The 19,174-nt window shown below is 36.5% G+C and overlaps 1 protein-coding gene across 11 annotated transcripts in view; it reads left to right on the top strand.

Moving 5' to 3' along the window:
• Positions 1 to 19,174, top strand: part of CadN (neural cadherin) — a 199,378-nt gene that overhangs the window by 55,741 nt on the left and 124,463 nt on the right. For all 11 annotated transcript variants that reach the window (XM_089465428.1, XM_089465427.1, XM_089465425.1 and 8 more), the window contains one exon: positions 7,674 to 9,686. In XM_089465428.1, coding sequence (XP_089321554.1) covers positions 8,018 to 9,686 — 1,669 coding nt within the window. In that variant the 5' untranslated portion in view covers positions 7,674 to 8,017. The remainder of the gene's footprint in view (positions 1 to 7,673; positions 9,687 to 19,174) is intronic.

The raw sequence follows: 19,174 nt of genomic DNA, 5'->3' as shown, positions 1-19,174 counted from the left end.
GCGACTGCATTGTGCAAGCCGCGGCGTGCTCTGGTTTTTGTTTGAAAAAGAAGAGAAGTGCGTAATGGCTTTATTTATGGGCACGCTGCACGACTCGGCCAGACAATGGGCCCCGCGGCGCAATTCGGCCAATATTTGCATGAAGCCATGCAGGAGCAGAAGAAGAAGCAGAAGGAAGATCTGCTGCCTCTTGGCTTATTTGTTTAACTGGCGCGATTTTGTTGTTGTTCAACTCCTTTTGGCAAGTGTTGACGTGGCTTGCAGGCCATAAATATGAATTGGTTTAATCAGTTTTCGCTGAATTGTATAGATTGCAAGTATATGCTCATATATCATCTGAATTTAAATAGCCACAGCGAGCACACAGCTCAATTAATCATTGTCTTGAAAGGCAGAGGGCGAGAGAGAGAGACAGAGATTGAGAGAGAGAGCGAGGCGAGACATGCTCCTGCCAGTCCAATTCATGTTTGATGAAGCACCTCGTAGCGGAAATAATAGGCGACCCTCTGTCGCAGTTCGTTTCCCTGATGCCCAAATACAGGCGCGCTCAACCTCAATATTTACCCTCGGCTAGCTAGGAGGAGCTGCATTCTATTTATTTTCAATTGTGGCTGGCTACCTGAATATGAATGTGTGTGTGTGTGTGTGTGTGTGTGCGTGCGTGTGCGTGTGTGCGTTGGGATTTGTGAGCAGATTTGGTCGCCCCTTTAGGGCTTTTCACATGCGGATTGTGCCTCCGATTGTGAGTGCCACGCGCTACAGCAAAAAAAAAAAAAAAAGCAGAATAAATACGAGAAATCCTTTTGACAGGACCTCGTGTGCGCGTCGTCGCCTTTGATAAAGTGTGCTTGAATATTTTATGCCGAGCCAACCAGACACAATATACGCTAGTGTGTGTGTGTGTCTGTGTGTGTGGGTCCTCTATTGTATGCTTTAAATTGCCTGCTAAATGCTTAGTTTCAATTTACATAATATATCTATTCTCTTAGGGGTTGCACCCGCAGTTTTCATTTAGACAACAACAAAAAACATAATTTTGTATAATTTAATAAACATTTTTTGTTGTTCATTAATTCGATTCGAGGAAAAGGATGTCGATCAGTTTGCTGAACTCTGAAAGGGTTGGCTTTAATTTTTGGAAAACTGTTTTTCAAATGAGCCTAAATAGAAATAGTAAAAAATAATGTGTTTGATAAAATGTAAAAAGAAGGAATTCCTAGAAAACATAAAAGGTCTTATGATCATTTATTTTTGTTATAAAATTTGCATTTGAAAGCTTTTAAAACACTTCGAAATTGAGATATATATATAGATTAATTAAAAAACGTATACATAATTTAATTTTTTGTTTATTTTTTTATAAATTTCATTTCTCAAAATAATTTACCATAAAAAAAATTAATTATTATAAAAGAATAACATTAAAATCTACATATATATTCATTTTCCTTATAGGAAAAATTTACTTAATACAGAATACTTTATTTAGAGAATAAACTCCTTCTGGGCAATTCTATTAATTAAAAAAAAAAAAAAAAAAAAAAAACAAAAAAAATAGTTTACCTATTTTCAGCTTTCAAGCAAGTCTACAAGAGTTCTAACTCAACCTGAAAAAGTTAAAACTTATCAAAAAACACAAATCGTATATATGCGCATCATATATCAAATTAACCACAAGATATTTACCAAAAAATTGATTAATCTATTTAAATCAGCTTTTGGCCACATTAAATTAGGAATACATTAAAGTTACACATCTTATTCATTTCTATTTTTTTTTTTTTTTTTTTTTTTTTTTTTGGCAACAAAATGTTATCCAGTAGCAATTTGTCATCACGAAATTTGACACTTCTTGACAAAGAGTGTGAGAAGGAGAGGGAGAGGGGGAAATACATAAAAATCTTAGCTCTGAGACGCATTCCATCTCAGATTATTTACGAGCTGTGGTCGTTGTTTCGCTCGCCCACTCAAAATGGGGCGACGACGCGTCACATTTTCCATTCACTTTCAACGCCTTTGCGGTGAGTGAAGTTCGGCTTAACGACTTTTGTTGGCTTTTGTTGAACATCTATTTGTTTGTCACCTCTTTTGCCTATCAGCGGCTGGCATCTTAATTGCAATTAGCTACGAAAAATGTAACATAAAACGGTACCAGACTCTACCAAACTGACAAAATCTATTAGCATGGTCTATATCTATGCGATCTGCTAATCAGTTGCCTACTTACTTAGGCAGCAGCAGCAGCTACTACAACAAATTATCGAGCATACCGACCCGACCGCATTTGCATAACTGGCTGCCAAGCTGTTACCACTAATAAACCCGTTGCTCTGGTAACAAGCCATCGAGATTTGTATTTATAAATCATTTACGATTTGTTTGACCTCTTTGTGAGTCGTAAGACTCGCAGTTTGTTTGACTACGACTCTCTTTTAGTTTCGGTTCGAATTGCCGAATAGCTAAATAATTTCATTGTTTTCACTAATTTGATTGGCGTCAAAAATTCATTAGAAATTCGCAGAGCGCCTGATTAATGAAAGAGGCTTTTTGTTTTTTCTCATGCCCAAATTTAAGCACTTATGTGAAGGGTATGCAAGTGGTTAAGTCACTTGGAAATTAGCGGAATTAGAACTCTTATGGAAGCTGTAATTGAAATTGCAGAAACTGTTGAATATGCTTTAGAGATCTTGAGGTCGTAACTTAAGGACAAAATATCATGTGGAATTTTAAATTAAATTATTCAAATTAACTAACGAAAACAATTTACTTTTAATGTTTTTTATTATTATTATTATTATTATTATTATTATTATTATTATTATTTTATAATTTTTAATTTGTTTATTTATTTTATTAATATAAAATAAAATAAATAAACAAAACAAAAACAAAATTGTGGATACAAAAAAAAATCTCTTTTACTTTTTAAAAATTAATTAACGACTTTTTCTCGAATTTTTTTGTCTTTGCTTGCATCCCTCAACTTATCACCTTCCACAGGGTATCTTTCCGTATACGCATTTAGCTCCGGCGTTTTTTCTTTTTTACCGATATTTATTTGGTTTTTATACCAGATAAACGCAATTTTTTTAGTGCCACTTAATTAAATGCAAAGATAAAGCAAATAAATAAACAAGTTTCAAGTTGTTTCGAAAAAAAAAACGCTTACAAATGTGTTGCGTTTTACCTGAATAAATGAATAAATTATTTATATAGGAATTTGATTTGCTTCATATACATATATATGCATATATACAATATACATATGTCTATATATTTAAGCATCAATTTAAATGATCAATGCGTCATGCAAAAGAGAATCACAAAATTCAGCTAAAAAAGAAGAAAAACAAAAATGAAATCTGCTCTGCATAGAAGCTGCATGAATAAGATTTATGAGTTTGAGTTACATAAATTTGGAATCTGAACTGAATACTAATATTATATATAGATTTATGATTTAGCAGTTTGATCTTGAGCTGATATTAAAGAGTGCTTAAAAATTCATATTTTATGCAAGCTGAATTGCTTGAAGTTAATGTAAGCTGGAACGAACTTAATGGCTAACTTAAACAAGGCTTTTGTTTGGCATATAATTCCAGAGAATTTTAAATTAATTTTGTATATGCTCAAATATAGTCCAAAGAGAATGTCTGTTCGTAGATTAAGGACTAGACAAAAGCTTTGATTGATGAGATCATTGCTAAAAATTTGAGACTGCTCTAGTTAAAAATGTCTGACTAAGAAATACCTTGCCTATGATAGAATATGCAGAGGTATTAAAATGGTTATATATTGATTTTACATTTGATATAATATTTATTACAATTAATCAATCATTAAAAAAAAAAAAAACTCAAACTCTGCAAGGCAAAATTATATCATGCGGATATTACTAGATATTGCATACATATATACAATTCCTTAACTATATATCTATCGTGTATTCTATTTACACTACTTTGGCCTCTATCTTGTTTCAACTATTTTCTTTAATCTCTATTCTATATTCTATATTCTTAGTAATACATGAACTAATTAATCAGAATCTCCCTCTCTCTCTCTCACACAATGCTCAAATCTCCTATTGTACTATGAAGACCTAAGAGACAGCTTTCGTACACAACTTCATTTATATTCTTATATTTTAACAAATATTTTAATTAAATATTTTTGGTTTTTGCGTTGCGTCTTATAATTAAAGCGCATTTATTTGTAGCCAGCCACGCCCACAAGGGTACAGCTCGCGGCATTTTTGGCAGCCACACCCCCTTGCTCTGCCAGCCGCAATTTAAAATCGATTAAAAATCGACGCCTTGGACCACCTGCTGTGACTGTTCGACTTTTTTTTTACCTTTTTTTTTATATAGCTAAAAATTTTGGCCGCGTCTCGTGTTCCACTTATTATTATTATTTTTTTCGACTGAATTATGACCCAAGGCGTTGGCCGCACATTGTTTATTAGAATTTTAAATGTAGGCAACGTTTTAACAAGTTTCAGTAGCGCAACACAGAAAAAAAAAAAAAAAACTATTCGAAACAAGTAACAAAAGCTTGAACTGTATTAAATTAACGCGTGCCAGACAGCTCTTTTGTGTGAGTGTGTGTCTATGTGTGTGTGTGTGTGTGTTTGTCATAAATATTTAAAAATATGCCTTAATATTTCGGTTACTAACTGCGCTCAAACTCAAACTGTAGAAAAGTAGAAAGAGAAGATAATAATAATAATAATAATAGTCCAAAACAGTTTGCCTAATGAAGCTTTAATTGTCACTTTAGCTGATGATATGACAATATTCCCAATATTTTCTTTCACGTCTTGGCCAAGTTTTTATTGATTTTTGTTGCGTTGCGTTGGCCAATGGCATGCAATTAAAATTCATGGCATTTTATTTACCAAAGCACTTCAGTCACCCGCACAAACAGAAAAAATATATAAAAGTGCCGTTATGTTAGAAAAAGAAGCGCACACGCACGCACACGCACACACACACAACATTTATATGTGTACAAATATTCATTTTAATATGCTTTGACCACTCGATTGCCACATATAGCCAATTTATGGGCCCTTAATCACAAATCCCCAAAAATATTAAATACATTTCACAGTAATAAAAACAAATATCTCTTACTCTCCCTCTCTCTCTCTCTCTCTCTCTCTCTCTCTCTCTCTTTCTCCCTCTCTTTCCCTGCTTCTTCTCTTGTTGCTGTTGTTATTGCTTTGTCCTCGTGGCTTGTAGCGTTATGAAATTTTCGTGCGATTGCGTTTATATAAATGTTTACCATGTTTAATTAAAAATGGATCGAAACAGCAGCAGCGTCGCATGGAAAAGCAGTTATTTAATAGTTAGGCAACATTTGGTATGAAATAGATTATGATGGGGGAGGATATTAAATGTATGATAAAGATATTGTGAATGAAGTGAAGTAAAAGAAATATATATGCTTATTAAAAGTAAATTTTAAGAAAATAATAATTTTTTGTTCTTTAATATTGTATATATTTTAATAAATTAAAATAAATTATTAAATTCTTACTAATTATGCTTTAGACATAAAAAAACAAAAGTTATATATTTATATATATTATATATTTTAATATATTTCAATAAGATAATTAAATTAATACAAAATTAAAAGCTTTATAGATAGTTAAAATTTAGAGTTTTAAATATACCCCACTAAGCACTGAAATCCGATTTATGGAATTATTATAATTAATTATTTTAAAATATATTATTCTTGTACACGCTCGTACATCGGTCAAATTTTAATATTCCCAGAACTTTGAAATATTCCAGCAATTACCTCATATTCTAATATGTGTTTCGCTTCCTAAACTCAAACGCTGATTATTTTTAGAATTAATTTCCGTGGAAGCAATCCTATTTCCCTATATAGCTGGAGTTTTCTCTACATATTTACATGTAGTTCTGCCCTCTTTCTGCTATAATTTTGGTGCATCCCATTAAACAAGTCTTGCAATCAATTCGACAATTTGTCATTGTTTCATTTCCTAACAAAGTCAATAATTAACATGGCTTGTTAGAGGATCGTTAGATTAATGACAAGCATGTGCAGTCAGCTGTCTCTATCACATACAACACCCTACCCTCGCCCTCTCCCTCACTCACTCTATCTATCTCTTTTTGTTGCTCTAGCTGCGTAAAGTGCATTTGCTGAACCTGAAATCCGCCCGATAATTACGCGTAAAAAGCAAATAAAACTATTGTCAACACATTGCGACTCAGCAAACTGAGAATTGGAAACCTGAAACGGGCTAATATCGACAGAGCGTGAGAGAGAAAAGGAGAGAAAACATATAGAAAATACTTTTGACGTCTGCGGCGGCGCCTGCGCAGCTGTCGTAAATTCCCTATTCGCCCTTGCCAGATCCCGTCTGCCCATTGTTCGGGCTTAAATGACAGGGTGCGTGCCGCGTCCGAGTCTGATCCGCAGTTGGGTAATTAAAATTATGTTCACACACACACACACACGTAGTGAGCAAAATTTGTTCAAGGGCTGCCATGTGTGGCACACATTTGCACGAGCCTAGGGTGGAAATTATCATGGAAATAAAAAGGAAAAAAAAAACCTAAGCCAGAGCTCGCAATACAAAGGTCCACTAAGTCGGAACTTATGTAGAGCATGTCAGAGTGCAGCATCAAAGGAGGGCCGACACCTCCAAAAGCGAAAAAAAATACAAAAAATAAAAACATTTCAAATTTAGCGCAAAAACCTTGACTCTGCGACAAAGAGGGCAGAAAAGAGTGTATATAGACTCATTCATTCCCTCTCACATCTTTCTCCCTCTCTCTCTCTCTCTCTCTCTCCCTCTCTGTCTTTATGCACGTGTACCGAAAATATCTTGAATATTTAATATTTTGCTGCTAATGTCATTAAAAAGTTTTTGCTTTGTACTGAATTTTGTGCTTCGTGCTGCACTGACAACCAATTAAAATGTGAAAAGTTCACAATTTGTATGCCCTGTAATTAGGAGCAAAAGCAAATGGGGTATGCTATGAGTTAACGGGGCAAAAAGAAAATCAAAAGTAAATTTAATACTACAAAACAAAACAAAATAGAAATTAAATGTAATATATTGTATCTAATATATATAGGGTAGATGTTAGTCGAGCATGCTCGAAATGTATATACGTTTGTATATTCTAAAATCTGCTCACAGCAAACTCACCCAGATTTGCTCTTTGCTCTTAATTAGCTAGTTAATTTCATAACTGTTTTCAGTTTGGTTACAACTTAAGCGAAGAACTAGAAACAGCTTAATAACTTGAGCTAAAATTTTTAGAAAGTAACCAAAAAGACTTAAGACTTCAGATGTAAATTTATGGAAAATATAAAACCGAAGGCATCAAATGATTTTACCCTAGAATCTTGATCTTAGAATTAATCGGTTGGATTTCTTAATATATGTACATATTATATTGTATTATATTATGTTATATTAAATTATATTATATTAAATCACATTAAATTATAATTAGCATTAAAGTTAATTAAAAATACGTTAAGTAATTCTCACATTTTGACGCCATTATGCCTTACTCAAGGAAAGTCTTAAACATTTTCCTTCAATAATTTATTCACATCCAATACAAATCCTTTTCGAGCCTTTAATAATATTCCCTCTCACACTTTTGTATTTGCAGCTGCAGCAACAACAATAAAACAACAACAATAACAATGATGTACTGAGCAAGCCAGCAATAAACATTAAGGGTATTCCTATATATATATATATATTTTATATATATATAAAAACCAAAAACCCCCAAATGCAAACTCAATGAATTATTCGGGCGTAACGTGTAAAGCCAACAATTAAAACGACAAAAACCGTACAGGTTCCACGTGGTGTTCAATTTAATAATTAACTGAGTAGCACAGAGGCGGCGAGGCAACAATAGCAACAGCCATTGTTGCAAGTGCAACAGCAATCGCAGTAGCAACAGGAGCAACTGCAGCAAGCAGTCAACGCGTGCCCCCAGTCAAAATGGCGGCACGACGTTGCCCGTTGGCGCCCCCTGGGCGAGGTGGCCAACCGCAAAGGCAACGTAATACGAGTATCCGGCGTACAACAGCCACAGCAACAGCAACAACATTGCTGCTGTCATTGGCCATGTTGTTGCTGGCAACAGCAGCAACCGGCAGCAGCAGCAGCAGCAGCAGTCACGAGCAGCGGGCTGGCAGCTACGCCGGCTTGAGTGCAGAGAATGCAGCCAGAATGTTGGCGGGCAGTCCCGGGGAGGCGGAGAGCAATGTACGGCTTGGGGTCGTCGACGGAGGCGGGCACAGCGAGCTGTCGCTGGTGCTGCCCCACGACACCTATCCGGGCTTCAGCATCAAGAAATTTAAGACGCGTCCACTGCAACTGGCCAACAATGGCAGCGCTCATCGTGGTGGGGCTGGCACGACGGCTGCTGCCTATCATATGCTGGATAGCGATTACTCCAAGTACTTCACAGTGCTGGACGATGGCGTGGTGATGACCACGGCGGACATATCGCCGCTAGTGAACCGGCCCGTGCAGCTGGTGGTCGTCGAGCAGACACCGAATGCCACCAATACGCACAATCTGCAGCTATTCGTGATGCATCGCAAGGACATGCTGCGCTTCTCGGGCTCCCTGCTGGACGCCAGCGGCGAGGTGCGCGAAAATCATCCGGCGGGCACACGTGTGCGCGGCGTGCCCCTAATGCAGGCCTTCAGCGGCTCCATTTTGGACGAGGAGCTGGCCAAGCCGAAGAAGGTGCGCTACACCATCATCGATGGCAATGAGGACGACGCCTTTGCGCTGCAGGAGCGTCGGGCCAATCAAAATGTTCAGGTCAATGCCAAATCGCTGACAATCGAGGGCGACGATGAGTCGGGCGTGTGGCTGGTCACGAATCGTCCACTGGATCGCGAACAGCGTGCCCACTATGATCTCTCCGTGGAGGCCTCCGATGTGGAGGGACTGGATAAGACGGTGTCCAAGATACAGATAACTGTGCTGGACGAGAACGATAATCGGCCGGTGTTCAAGTCGCAGGATTACAAATTCGCCATTGCCGGCAAGAAGTCACAGAATATGGAGAGCAACAATAGCGTTACCTGGGATCGATTCGCCATCCTGGGCAAGGTGGAGGCCGTCGATGCCGATGGCGACAAGATTGCCTATCGCCTGAAATCGCCCAGCAATGTGGTCATCATTGTGCCGCAGACGGGCGAACTGATGCTCGCCGGCGAGCCAACGTCCAATGAGCTGCTGCTCGAGGTGATTGCCCATGATCTGCGCTATCCCAGCCTGCTGAGCGCGCAGCCAGCGAAGGTGCTGATCGAGTTCTTGGCGCCTGAGCCCGTGTCGTTTATAATGCAACACCTGGAGCACGATGCCATCAATGAGCATTCGCATCATCGTGAGAAGCGACGCGTGACACGAGCTGTGCGGCCCACCAAGCGCATTGAGTTCACCGAAGCCGATGGCGATACGGAGGGCAAGTCTGTGTTTCAACTCGAGAAGGAAACGGACAAGGAAACGTTCAAAATACGCGACGATAATCCCTGGGTGACGGTCGAAACAAATGGAGCGGTGCGCGTCAAAAAGAAGTGGGACTACGAGGAGCTCGGACCGGATAAGACTATCGATTTTTGGGTCATCATCACGAACATGGGACACAATGGTGAGTGTGAAATTGAATTCAATATATATAGATGCCATATACTACTCGAACCAGTGTTGTGAAATGGACTATTAGGTAAATTTTTGTGCTGCGCATTGCTTTAATAGTCGATAGGATCTTTCTGATTACTGATTGATGAAGCTTTACAAAATGAACATCAACTGTAAACATTTCTAATACAATCGTTTATCGATTAACATGTATCGATTTTTTAAAATTTATATTACTCAAAAACCAGCATCCATCTCTTATAGAGACATTCACATTTCTCATCAATTTAAACACCTATGCAAGCCCTCGACAATTTTAATGGCATTTTCATCGATAAGTAATCGATTTTCCAGCAGCGCATTTAGAAGCAATATGTAATTATGTACATTCAAATGGGTTTCCTTGGTGACTTTGTAATTCTGTTGTCATACTCAGACTTGCATCGCATAATTAAGCATTGACATATTTGAATGTCTCGAGGCATCATGAAAATTGAAGCAACAAGCGAGAGAGATATTAATAGACCGAGCAGACATGGCTAAACTTAGCCCAGACAATCGATGAAGCTAGCTCATTAATGGCTAATGATATAGGGGCACTCTGGCTCTCTGTCGACAATTTCAAATGAATTCGGGCTGTGAAAACAATTAAGTGACATTTTCCAAAGCCAAAAGTAATTAAGAAACGAAAATGGAAAATATCCACGTAAGAGGAATTTTTCAATCGGCAATTATGATAGAGCTGCCTGCCTCTGACCACATCAATTAAATGAAAATGAAATGAGACTGAAAGAGAGAGAGAGAGATAGAGAGAGAGAGAGCGAGAGAAAGGGAGAGGGAGTGTGAGAAGTGAATACAGCAAAGCCATTGTTCACGAAATCTTACAATTAAGACACAGAGCAGTAATTTGATTGGCAAGGAGCTGTGCTCTGTGTGGCATGGATATTCAAATATTTGGTTGTCATGACAAGTAATTACGCTTCAAGCGAACCGTAGGTCTACAAAGTAAAGCGATGAGAGCAGCTGGGTCAACATATTTGACCATTGCTAGGGCTGCTGCTTTTGGCCAGTTATTTCGAGCGTAGCTCAACGAGCAAATATTGAAGCGTTCTCAACATGGAAATACAAAAAAGGATACAAACTGAGCAGCCCCGATGAGCAGAGCCAATCAAGTGTTCCGTGTGCTAACTGAATGCCTACCTGGCAGACTGACTGACTGACTGCATGCCCGCCTGTCGCTGTCTCTGTTTCTCCTTCTCTTTGTTTACCTATCTCTTTTTGTTTCGTTTGTTGTATGTCCATTGCAATTCGTCATGTCTCCACTTTGACATGAGTCGAAAAAAGTTCAACTAACTGGCAGACAAGCTCATGAATTGTTGAAAAATATGCATTCGCTCTGCAGCTCAACAGACTGAGCCATGTTACAGTTTAAAACAATGTTGACTGGAGTTTGTTTTACGATGTACCCTGTATAACAAAATGTATGTATGAGTTGTACTCAGTTGAGTACACAATATGTAGCATGTCGGACTGATGAAGCTATGGTAAAATGACAGACAGACGCATGTCCGTCATATCAGAGACTGGCGAAGGAAAATTGATATTGCATATATGTTAGCTTTTCATATAGTCTGAGTAAAATAAAATCTGATCTGAAGAAGCTTACTCTCTTGTTAGACAGTTCACGTCTTGACTTTAATTTTTTACTATCGAAAATATTTGATAAAATGTGAATGTGTTATTATTATTATTATTATTATTTTTTTTTTTTTTTTTTTTTAATTATTTATATATTCGAAATATATTTTGTATATTCTTTGAAATATTTATTATATTTATAACATTACATTTTGCAAATTTACAACATACAACTGCTCCTATTTTATTTAAATATATTTTGTATATGCTTTAATATATTTTATATATTTATAATTATAATTTTTTTAAATGTACAAACTAGATTTCTTTTACTAAAAGATATCTCTTAGTTGATCAGCTTTCAACGACATCAATTTAATATGTTTTTCTTTCTCCATTTGTTGCAATTTTTCCGCATTGCAATTGCTAATTGTGAACGGCAGCCCAGGCTGAATATCTGCACTGGGATTGCGCCTGGTGTTTGGGGTTAGGCTGAGCGCTCACCATCTTTCCCACTCTTTCGTTTTCTCTGTTTCTCGCTGTTCATCTGTCAGTTAATTAACAAGCTTTCATAAATCCATTCATGTTGCAACTGCGTCGCACTTCAGCTGTTTCATTTGCGCGAATTTCCATTAAATTTTTTATTGATTCTGTTGCATGTGGAAGGAGAATGAACTTCTCGATTATGTATGCGAATCTTAAGTACTCGGCAAACAAAAGCTTCAGAGTTGCAGGTGAAATATGAATTATAAGTACTTTTAATTGGAATATAATGCAATTGTTTCTTACCAACACTATTACGTACTATAAAGAGATTGAAAACACTGCAAGTTTCATTAAGTCTTTCATTTCATTCTTATGCATTTCTTGATACCAAGTACCTTCGCAACACTGAAGTTTGAGTGCATTTTATCATTAGTTAATACTAATAAACTTTGCTAGATATTGCAAATTTTTTGCAACAACAAAGCTCTACACACTTTATAATATTTTCTAATAAAAGTTTACCAAAACTATCAAGCAAAAAGTCTACAAAACAGTTAAAGAGATTCATCAAAAACTACTCAAGCATTTTTCTCATTTTATTAATCTAGCATTACTTAATATAAAGAGATTGCACAACACTGAATTTCGAGCAAATTCCTTAGTAAGTCAAGTCAGAGTGCGGTTTTAGTGCTATGCGAGTGCAAATTATTTAAGGAATTGCAAAGTTTTGTGAGTTGTCTTAAAACTATACATACTCCATGGCATTCCAAACAAAACGTTTACCCACACTGGTTGTTAGTTAAGTGGCTCAATTTTCGAAAATAGTCAGCAAGCCACTTGAGAACATGTTCGAAATTCATTATCCTTATCCCAAGCACTTGCATGCTGAACCCAATCAATGGTGCGCAGCTACAGAGCAAGTAGTATATCTCATTTCTAAGAGCACAGTAGTAGAGGGGGTTGGTGCTAGGGGAGGGTGAGAATTTAGTATGCGATGCACATAGAAGTGATTGTTACGGTTGCTGCCGCTTGCAACTCGAGCTCGTGTATGTCACGCACAGACCAACAACAAAAAAACACACACAAATATATATGTATGTGTGTGTGTGTGAGTGTGTGTGTGCGAGAGGCCACTTGTGTGCGCCAGGACATAAATGCCAGATAAACATAATTCATTTAGCAGGACAGCGACAGACAGGAAAACTATGAAACAAAAAAGGAGAAAAAAAAAAAAAACACTTGATAATGCGTTGCACTTGGCTTGGAGTTTAGTTGCTTTTCCTGGGAAGCTAGAGTAGAAAAAAGAAATGCATGACAATATTTTTCATTCATTTAAAATGCTACGCCAATACACAGCGAACAGATTGAGAGAGGGTAAAGAGAGAGAGAGAGAGAGACTTAAGGCAATGACAACAAAATGGAATGAAACGAAGTGAAACGAAATGAAATGAAATGCTGAGCAGCTGCTGAGCAGGCGCAGTAGTAAATGAGTTTTGCAAGAGTTGCAAGAGAGAGAAACAATGAGAGAGATAGCGAGAGAGAGAGAGAGAGAGAGTGCGAGAAAGAGAGAGGGAGTGCGCGAGCGAGTGGGGTGCACAAGGGTTGAGTGGAACAGACGTAGGACGCGTGCGAAATCCAACAGGAAAACGCTCGTAACAATTAGAACTGCTACACCAGCCAAAACACCCAGCCACCCAACCACACTCCCACCCACAAACAGATGAAATGGATTTTTGGGTAATACAAATGCTTGATTTGACGCAAAAATCGTAGCCCAAGTGTGGGGCATTTGCGAGTTTTCGGGTAGGCATTCCCCACTGGCCGGGGGCTGACTGATTGAGTTGCCCACTTGAGTGGCGCGTGTTTGTTTTCGAAATTTTCTGGCGCATTGTTTTGCCCAAAAATTTATGCACTGCACATACACATACACACACACACACACACACGTAATGCTCCCAGCAAGGGTGGTTTCTTTTTGTATGCTTTGGCATTCCGTCACTAATGCAAAAACATAGCGCACATGACAAAAAGCAATGCAGGCAACACACAGGAAGCACAAGGAAGTAGCGTAGAAGGGAGGAGGGGAGAGGTCGAAGGCGGGGAGCAACAAGCCGGCTGTGAATACACTTGCTGAGGGTCATATGTCGATGGACGCATGAAATGTAACAGAAAAAGAAGTTGATTTCAATAGCAGAAAGTTTTTATTTATTTTTTTATTTTATAAGAGTTAATAATATTTTTAGTAACATAACGAAGAATAAGGGAATATAAATTTTTTTAAATATGTACAAATAAATTAAATAAATAATTAAAAATAAATATAAATAAAAAAAATATATAAACAAATATGTATATAATATATGTATAGAAATGGCCCTCCGTTTGTGTGTCATCAATCAAATTAGTATTACAAATTTAATTTAAAAAATTTAATTTTATATGGTACCATAATGTTTCTTAAAAAACGCTCTTCTTCTTTTTCGTATTTGCCATAAATCAATGCTTAAATAGCTGTAATACTTATATTAACATAGGCATTCTAAACATGTTATTTTTGGTAGAGCTCTAGTCTTGGTTGAACATATTTAATATATAATGTTGTCCCTTTTTTAACCACAAGCAAACTTTTGTATATTTACCAATTTTAAAAAGCTTCACCCTCTCAAGTTGTTCACATCTCTATCTATACCCTATCTAAACCCTATCTAAAATCCTTGAAAAAAATTCCTTCACTTTCTCAAGTTGCTCCCAGCTCGCCCAGAGTATTCACTTGTCGTTGCGCTACGGAAACAAGTGTAACTGAAATTTCTCATTTTTCTTTGTTAGCATTGCATGCATGAAATGGAAAGGGGAAAGAAAATGCACGCAATTTATGCAGTGCATGAAAAATGAAAACTTGCACGCATGCAAAACACAAACAAGTAGCATAAGTTATGTTCGAGTCAGAGGGGCGAGGGCGGAGACCCTGTTGATAATGTAAAGTTATGCGGCTATAGGTGCACGCATACCAACGCACACTTGACTACGGTAGCAGGAGGTGGGGCAGGAGTAGCAGGAGTAGCAGCAACAGCAGCAGCAGGTAGCTACTTGAAGCGAGCTCAAAGATTCGAAAGCAGCTGAAAACTTTTGCAGCACATCCTGGTCGCATTATTGAGCTATGCTCTTTCCCGGACACAGCTGCAGTTATCTTGGCACATTGTGGTAAAATGAACAACTTTGCTTGCCACACGAGGCGTCACACACAGCGCCAGCCAAAAAGCAAAGCTGTGCAAAACTAATGACTAGCTAATATCAGTAGAAGCAGGACTCGTAAAAGTTCAAGCTAAAAGCCGCCAACGGGCGTAAGATAAAGGGTCATAAACTGCTGCTGCAACTGTTAATTTTTATTGCTGCTGCGCAGAATGTAGCATAACTCAAGGCTGCGCATACCCCAAGCAGAAGCAGCAGCAGCAGCAGCAGCAGAGGCTGAAACAATCATAAATTATGAAAATGCAAATTTAAGTTTCGTGTAAAGGCAAAGTCTTGAAATCGAGTCACAAATTTGCGTTGGCACTTAACAAGCCTTTGTTCATTGCCTCCTCCTCCTCCTCCTGCTGTTCCTGCTGCAGCTCGCACACAGCTTTACAAACTTGCAAAAGTTGTAATTACATAACACAAACACACACACACACACACACGCTTACATGACTATGTGACTATATGTGGCCCGCTTTGTAGACAAAACAACCCACTTAATTAAGCATTAATTTCATGGTTTATATGTATGCCATGCCAGAGCTGGCAAGTTTTGTCAAGACAAACTCCTCAAGGTCCTTCAAACAGACCAAATGATCCTTACATAAATATATAAGGATAGCGGCATTAAATGTATGAAGTTGACTCTACTTTAACTAAATTGTTGACAGGCAGAGTTTTAGTTAAATTTAAGCTGATTTTAAGGTGTCTAAGCTATTAAGGTGCTGCTTAAAAATAAATAAAATATTAGATACAAATATTTAATACAAATAAAAAACAATTTTAAAATAAGTAAAAATTATTGAAAATATGAGAAAAAAGCGGGCTATGAAAAAAATATTTAATTTAATACCAAACAAAAAAATAACTTATTATTTAACTTATTTTTATTTATTTATTTCTGTTTAATATTAAATATTTTTTTTATTTTATTTTTATTTTTTATTTATTTTCTTTTATGAAAGGAAGTAAATTCTGTTCAAATTTTGATACACATTTCACCTGATTTTTTAAAATAATTTATGTCTTTTGTATAAAATTTTTCTGAAGCAATTTTTAACTGATGAGAGCTTTAAAGATTGGCAGATTTATGATCAGCAACAAATTCGCAATTCTATTGAATCCGCCATGTAGGCTTCAATTTTCTTAAAGCACATTTCTAGAATATTTGACTTGGAAATAACCAACTTTTGACTGAGATTCACTTTAAGAGTTTCAAGCTCATATGAAATTCTCTTATTTGCGATTTACTTTAAAATTCTCAGTTCCATACGAAATTCCCATTTGATATATAAGCGTTATCAAATTATTTAATCTAACTTAAGAGTTACAGCAAAAAGTACTCTGACATAAGTAAATTAGACTTTTCTTTGCTCCTGCTTAGTAAAATATTTATTTTCATTTCGAATTTGCTTGCCGTATCTGTGTTATGTGTTGTTGTTTTTCTTATTTTTTTTCTTTTGCGACCCATTTTTTTTTTTTTTTTTTTTTTTTTTTTTTTTTTTTGCATTTAATATTATGTTGAATTTCTAAGAGTTGCCATTTGGAATTTTGAAGCACATGTTTGGCCCGAGCCGAGACTCAACAAAAACATCCAGTAAATATCATTTATGGCATATTTCATTTTGATGTTTTTTGCTCGCTTCTGCAGCAGTTGCCATCCGTTCAGCCATCCATCCATCCATCTATCCATTCGTCCAGCCAACCCGACCTCGTAGCTCGCGATGCTCTTCTGGGCTCCGAAGTGTTTTGGCCTAAATTTTAAAGAGCTCCATGCCTGGCGCGAGCGAAACGCGCGTAGTAAAAGTTGCGCGGCATAAATTTTCTATATGCTAAAGGCAATGGGAGGTCGACAGTGAGCGGTGGGCGGTGGGTGGTAGGCGTGGCTAGGGCTAAAGTGAAACTGTAAGTGGGAGTGGGAGTGGGAGTGCTGCATCTGCGAGAGTTTTTCAATGTGACAGTTGAGCATGGAAAATATTTAGCAAGTTTAGTTTACGCTACATAAAATATATTGTATGCTTATAAATTTATGCGAGTCTATGTGCGTGTGTGTGAGTTAGTGAATGTGTATATGTGTGTGTCTGTGTTAGTTGTCCTTCAGAGGCAGCCAAATGCTTGCAAAAACAATGCCCAGCGCACAAGAACAACAAGTGTGTCACACAGCTGGATGCATATATATATACATGTATGTGTTGGTGGGTATTTGGGCTTACATGCTGTATCTCTGCCTAACCTGTGTCCCACACACACACACGTACTCCTGTGCTTCCATGCAGACAATCTTAACCCAAATTAAAAATGCAAATCGTCTTTTTTGGCCAACAGTTTTGACAGTCAATTTGATTGTTAACGATTTTATCGTCGTCATCGTCGTTGTTGTTGTTGTTGTTGTCGTTTGCGGTTGCTGCCTTTAGTTTTTGGCCTTAGTAAGCTGGGCTGTCAAAAATCTAATTGGAATTGCATTTAAATTGCATTTGTCATGCGGTTTAGCCGACAGCACGTCCTTGACTTTTCTGTGGCTTGTTTTTGGGCAACATTTTAAGGATATGCATCGAACACTCGTATAATCGAACAGGTCATTAAATAAATTGGTTTAATAAATGGCTAGTGAAAAACTCTTAATTAAAATAAAATTGAATATATTTCTTATTCAATTATTTTCAATATGTCACGGCTGTTGTTTACTTTGGATAAGCGGTTGTATGATTTTTAGCATATTTATTCATTTTTTATTACTTCATAATATTATAGGCATTTATTAATATTAATTTGAGAATATTTTCAAGTAAATTTCATTAAGATGGATATTTTACTACTCATCAATTTTTATTGTGTTTTAATTTAATTTAATTATTTATTTTTATTTTCTTTAATTTTTTTCTTTACAACTCTTTTTAGTTTACTTATAAAAAAAAGAAAACTATAGATTATATGTATAAAAAAAATATATATATATTTATGCTAAAGATTTTTTTTTTTTTTTTTTTTTTTTTTTTTCAATTTATCTTAAAGCAAATAATATATGAATTTTCTGGCATTCACTAAGAGAGAGAGAGATTTATTTTATTTTATTTCTACAAGTTTCAATAATGTTTTTTTTATAGGCGAACAAGTTTTAGAATTAAAAGTTCCCTCTGCAGATATAATATTAATAAATAACTATAATAATAATAAATTTAATATCATAGCCCATACCCCATGTTCACTGAATTATTCAAATCTAATTGTAGTAGATTACTTCCCATGAATATTCATTGCAATATTGAAGCAACATTGAAATACTTTAGCAGCAAATGCAACAATTTGCGAAGAAGCAAGCAAAATTGTTTGACAAATACATGAAAATGGCATCAAGTATTGCCAAAGCAGACTTAACAGCAAAAGTTACTCACGCACCAGGCATTGGGACATGATTTCCAGTTTGGATTTCACTTTGAATTTGAATTATAGTTTGTCTATCTCTCTCTCTCTCGCTCCCTCTCTTTCCATCTCTCTCTTTCAGTCTGTCTTGATGCATTTGAATTCGAATTCGCATGCCAATAACATAAGCATGTCGGAGCTTGTCAAGCTTGGTAATATATCTATAAATGCATATACATATTATATACATCATATTATTTTTCAGCTAATGAAAATCCTGTGTAGCAGTGGGCGTGGCCAATGGCTGCACAAAATGTTCGCATATTTATTATTTATTTGCTTCATTTTTGTGCTTTACGATTTCTATTTGGCTACACATATGTTTCAGAGGCCCCAACAAACTTATGTGAATTTCATGCAGCATATAAGAATTTCGTTTGGGTCAAGCGTAAAATTAAATTCCATAAACGAGGCGTGGCAAATGCTGCTTTGTTGAGCAATTTGAATTGATATTGTTGTTTGCTGCTTTTGTAGAGTTTCCAGAAATATGACACTAAAAAGTTTTTCATGCGCAAATTGGGTATGCAAAATGAAATTTATAGATTTTCATATAGATAAATGAAAGCTATGATGGTCGTAGACTGAGATCCAATGGGTTGACACTCTATCTTGGTTTACTCTGACTGAATGTATATATATTATTTAATTTTTCTCATCAGTTTGCATTAGTTGCTATTTCTTTTTCAATCTGAACTTGCCAGCTACAATTAATTTTTTACC

This window comes from Drosophila arizonae, chromosome 3 (genome assembly GCF_054131065.1).
Source record: "Drosophila arizonae isolate 15081-1271.41 chromosome 3, UAZ_ARI_1.0, whole genome shotgun sequence".
Taxonomy (NCBI): domain Eukaryota; kingdom Metazoa; phylum Arthropoda; class Insecta; order Diptera; family Drosophilidae; genus Drosophila; species Drosophila arizonae.
Note: the sequence above shows the minus strand (reverse complement) of the source record. Positions and strands in the feature narration are given on the sequence as shown.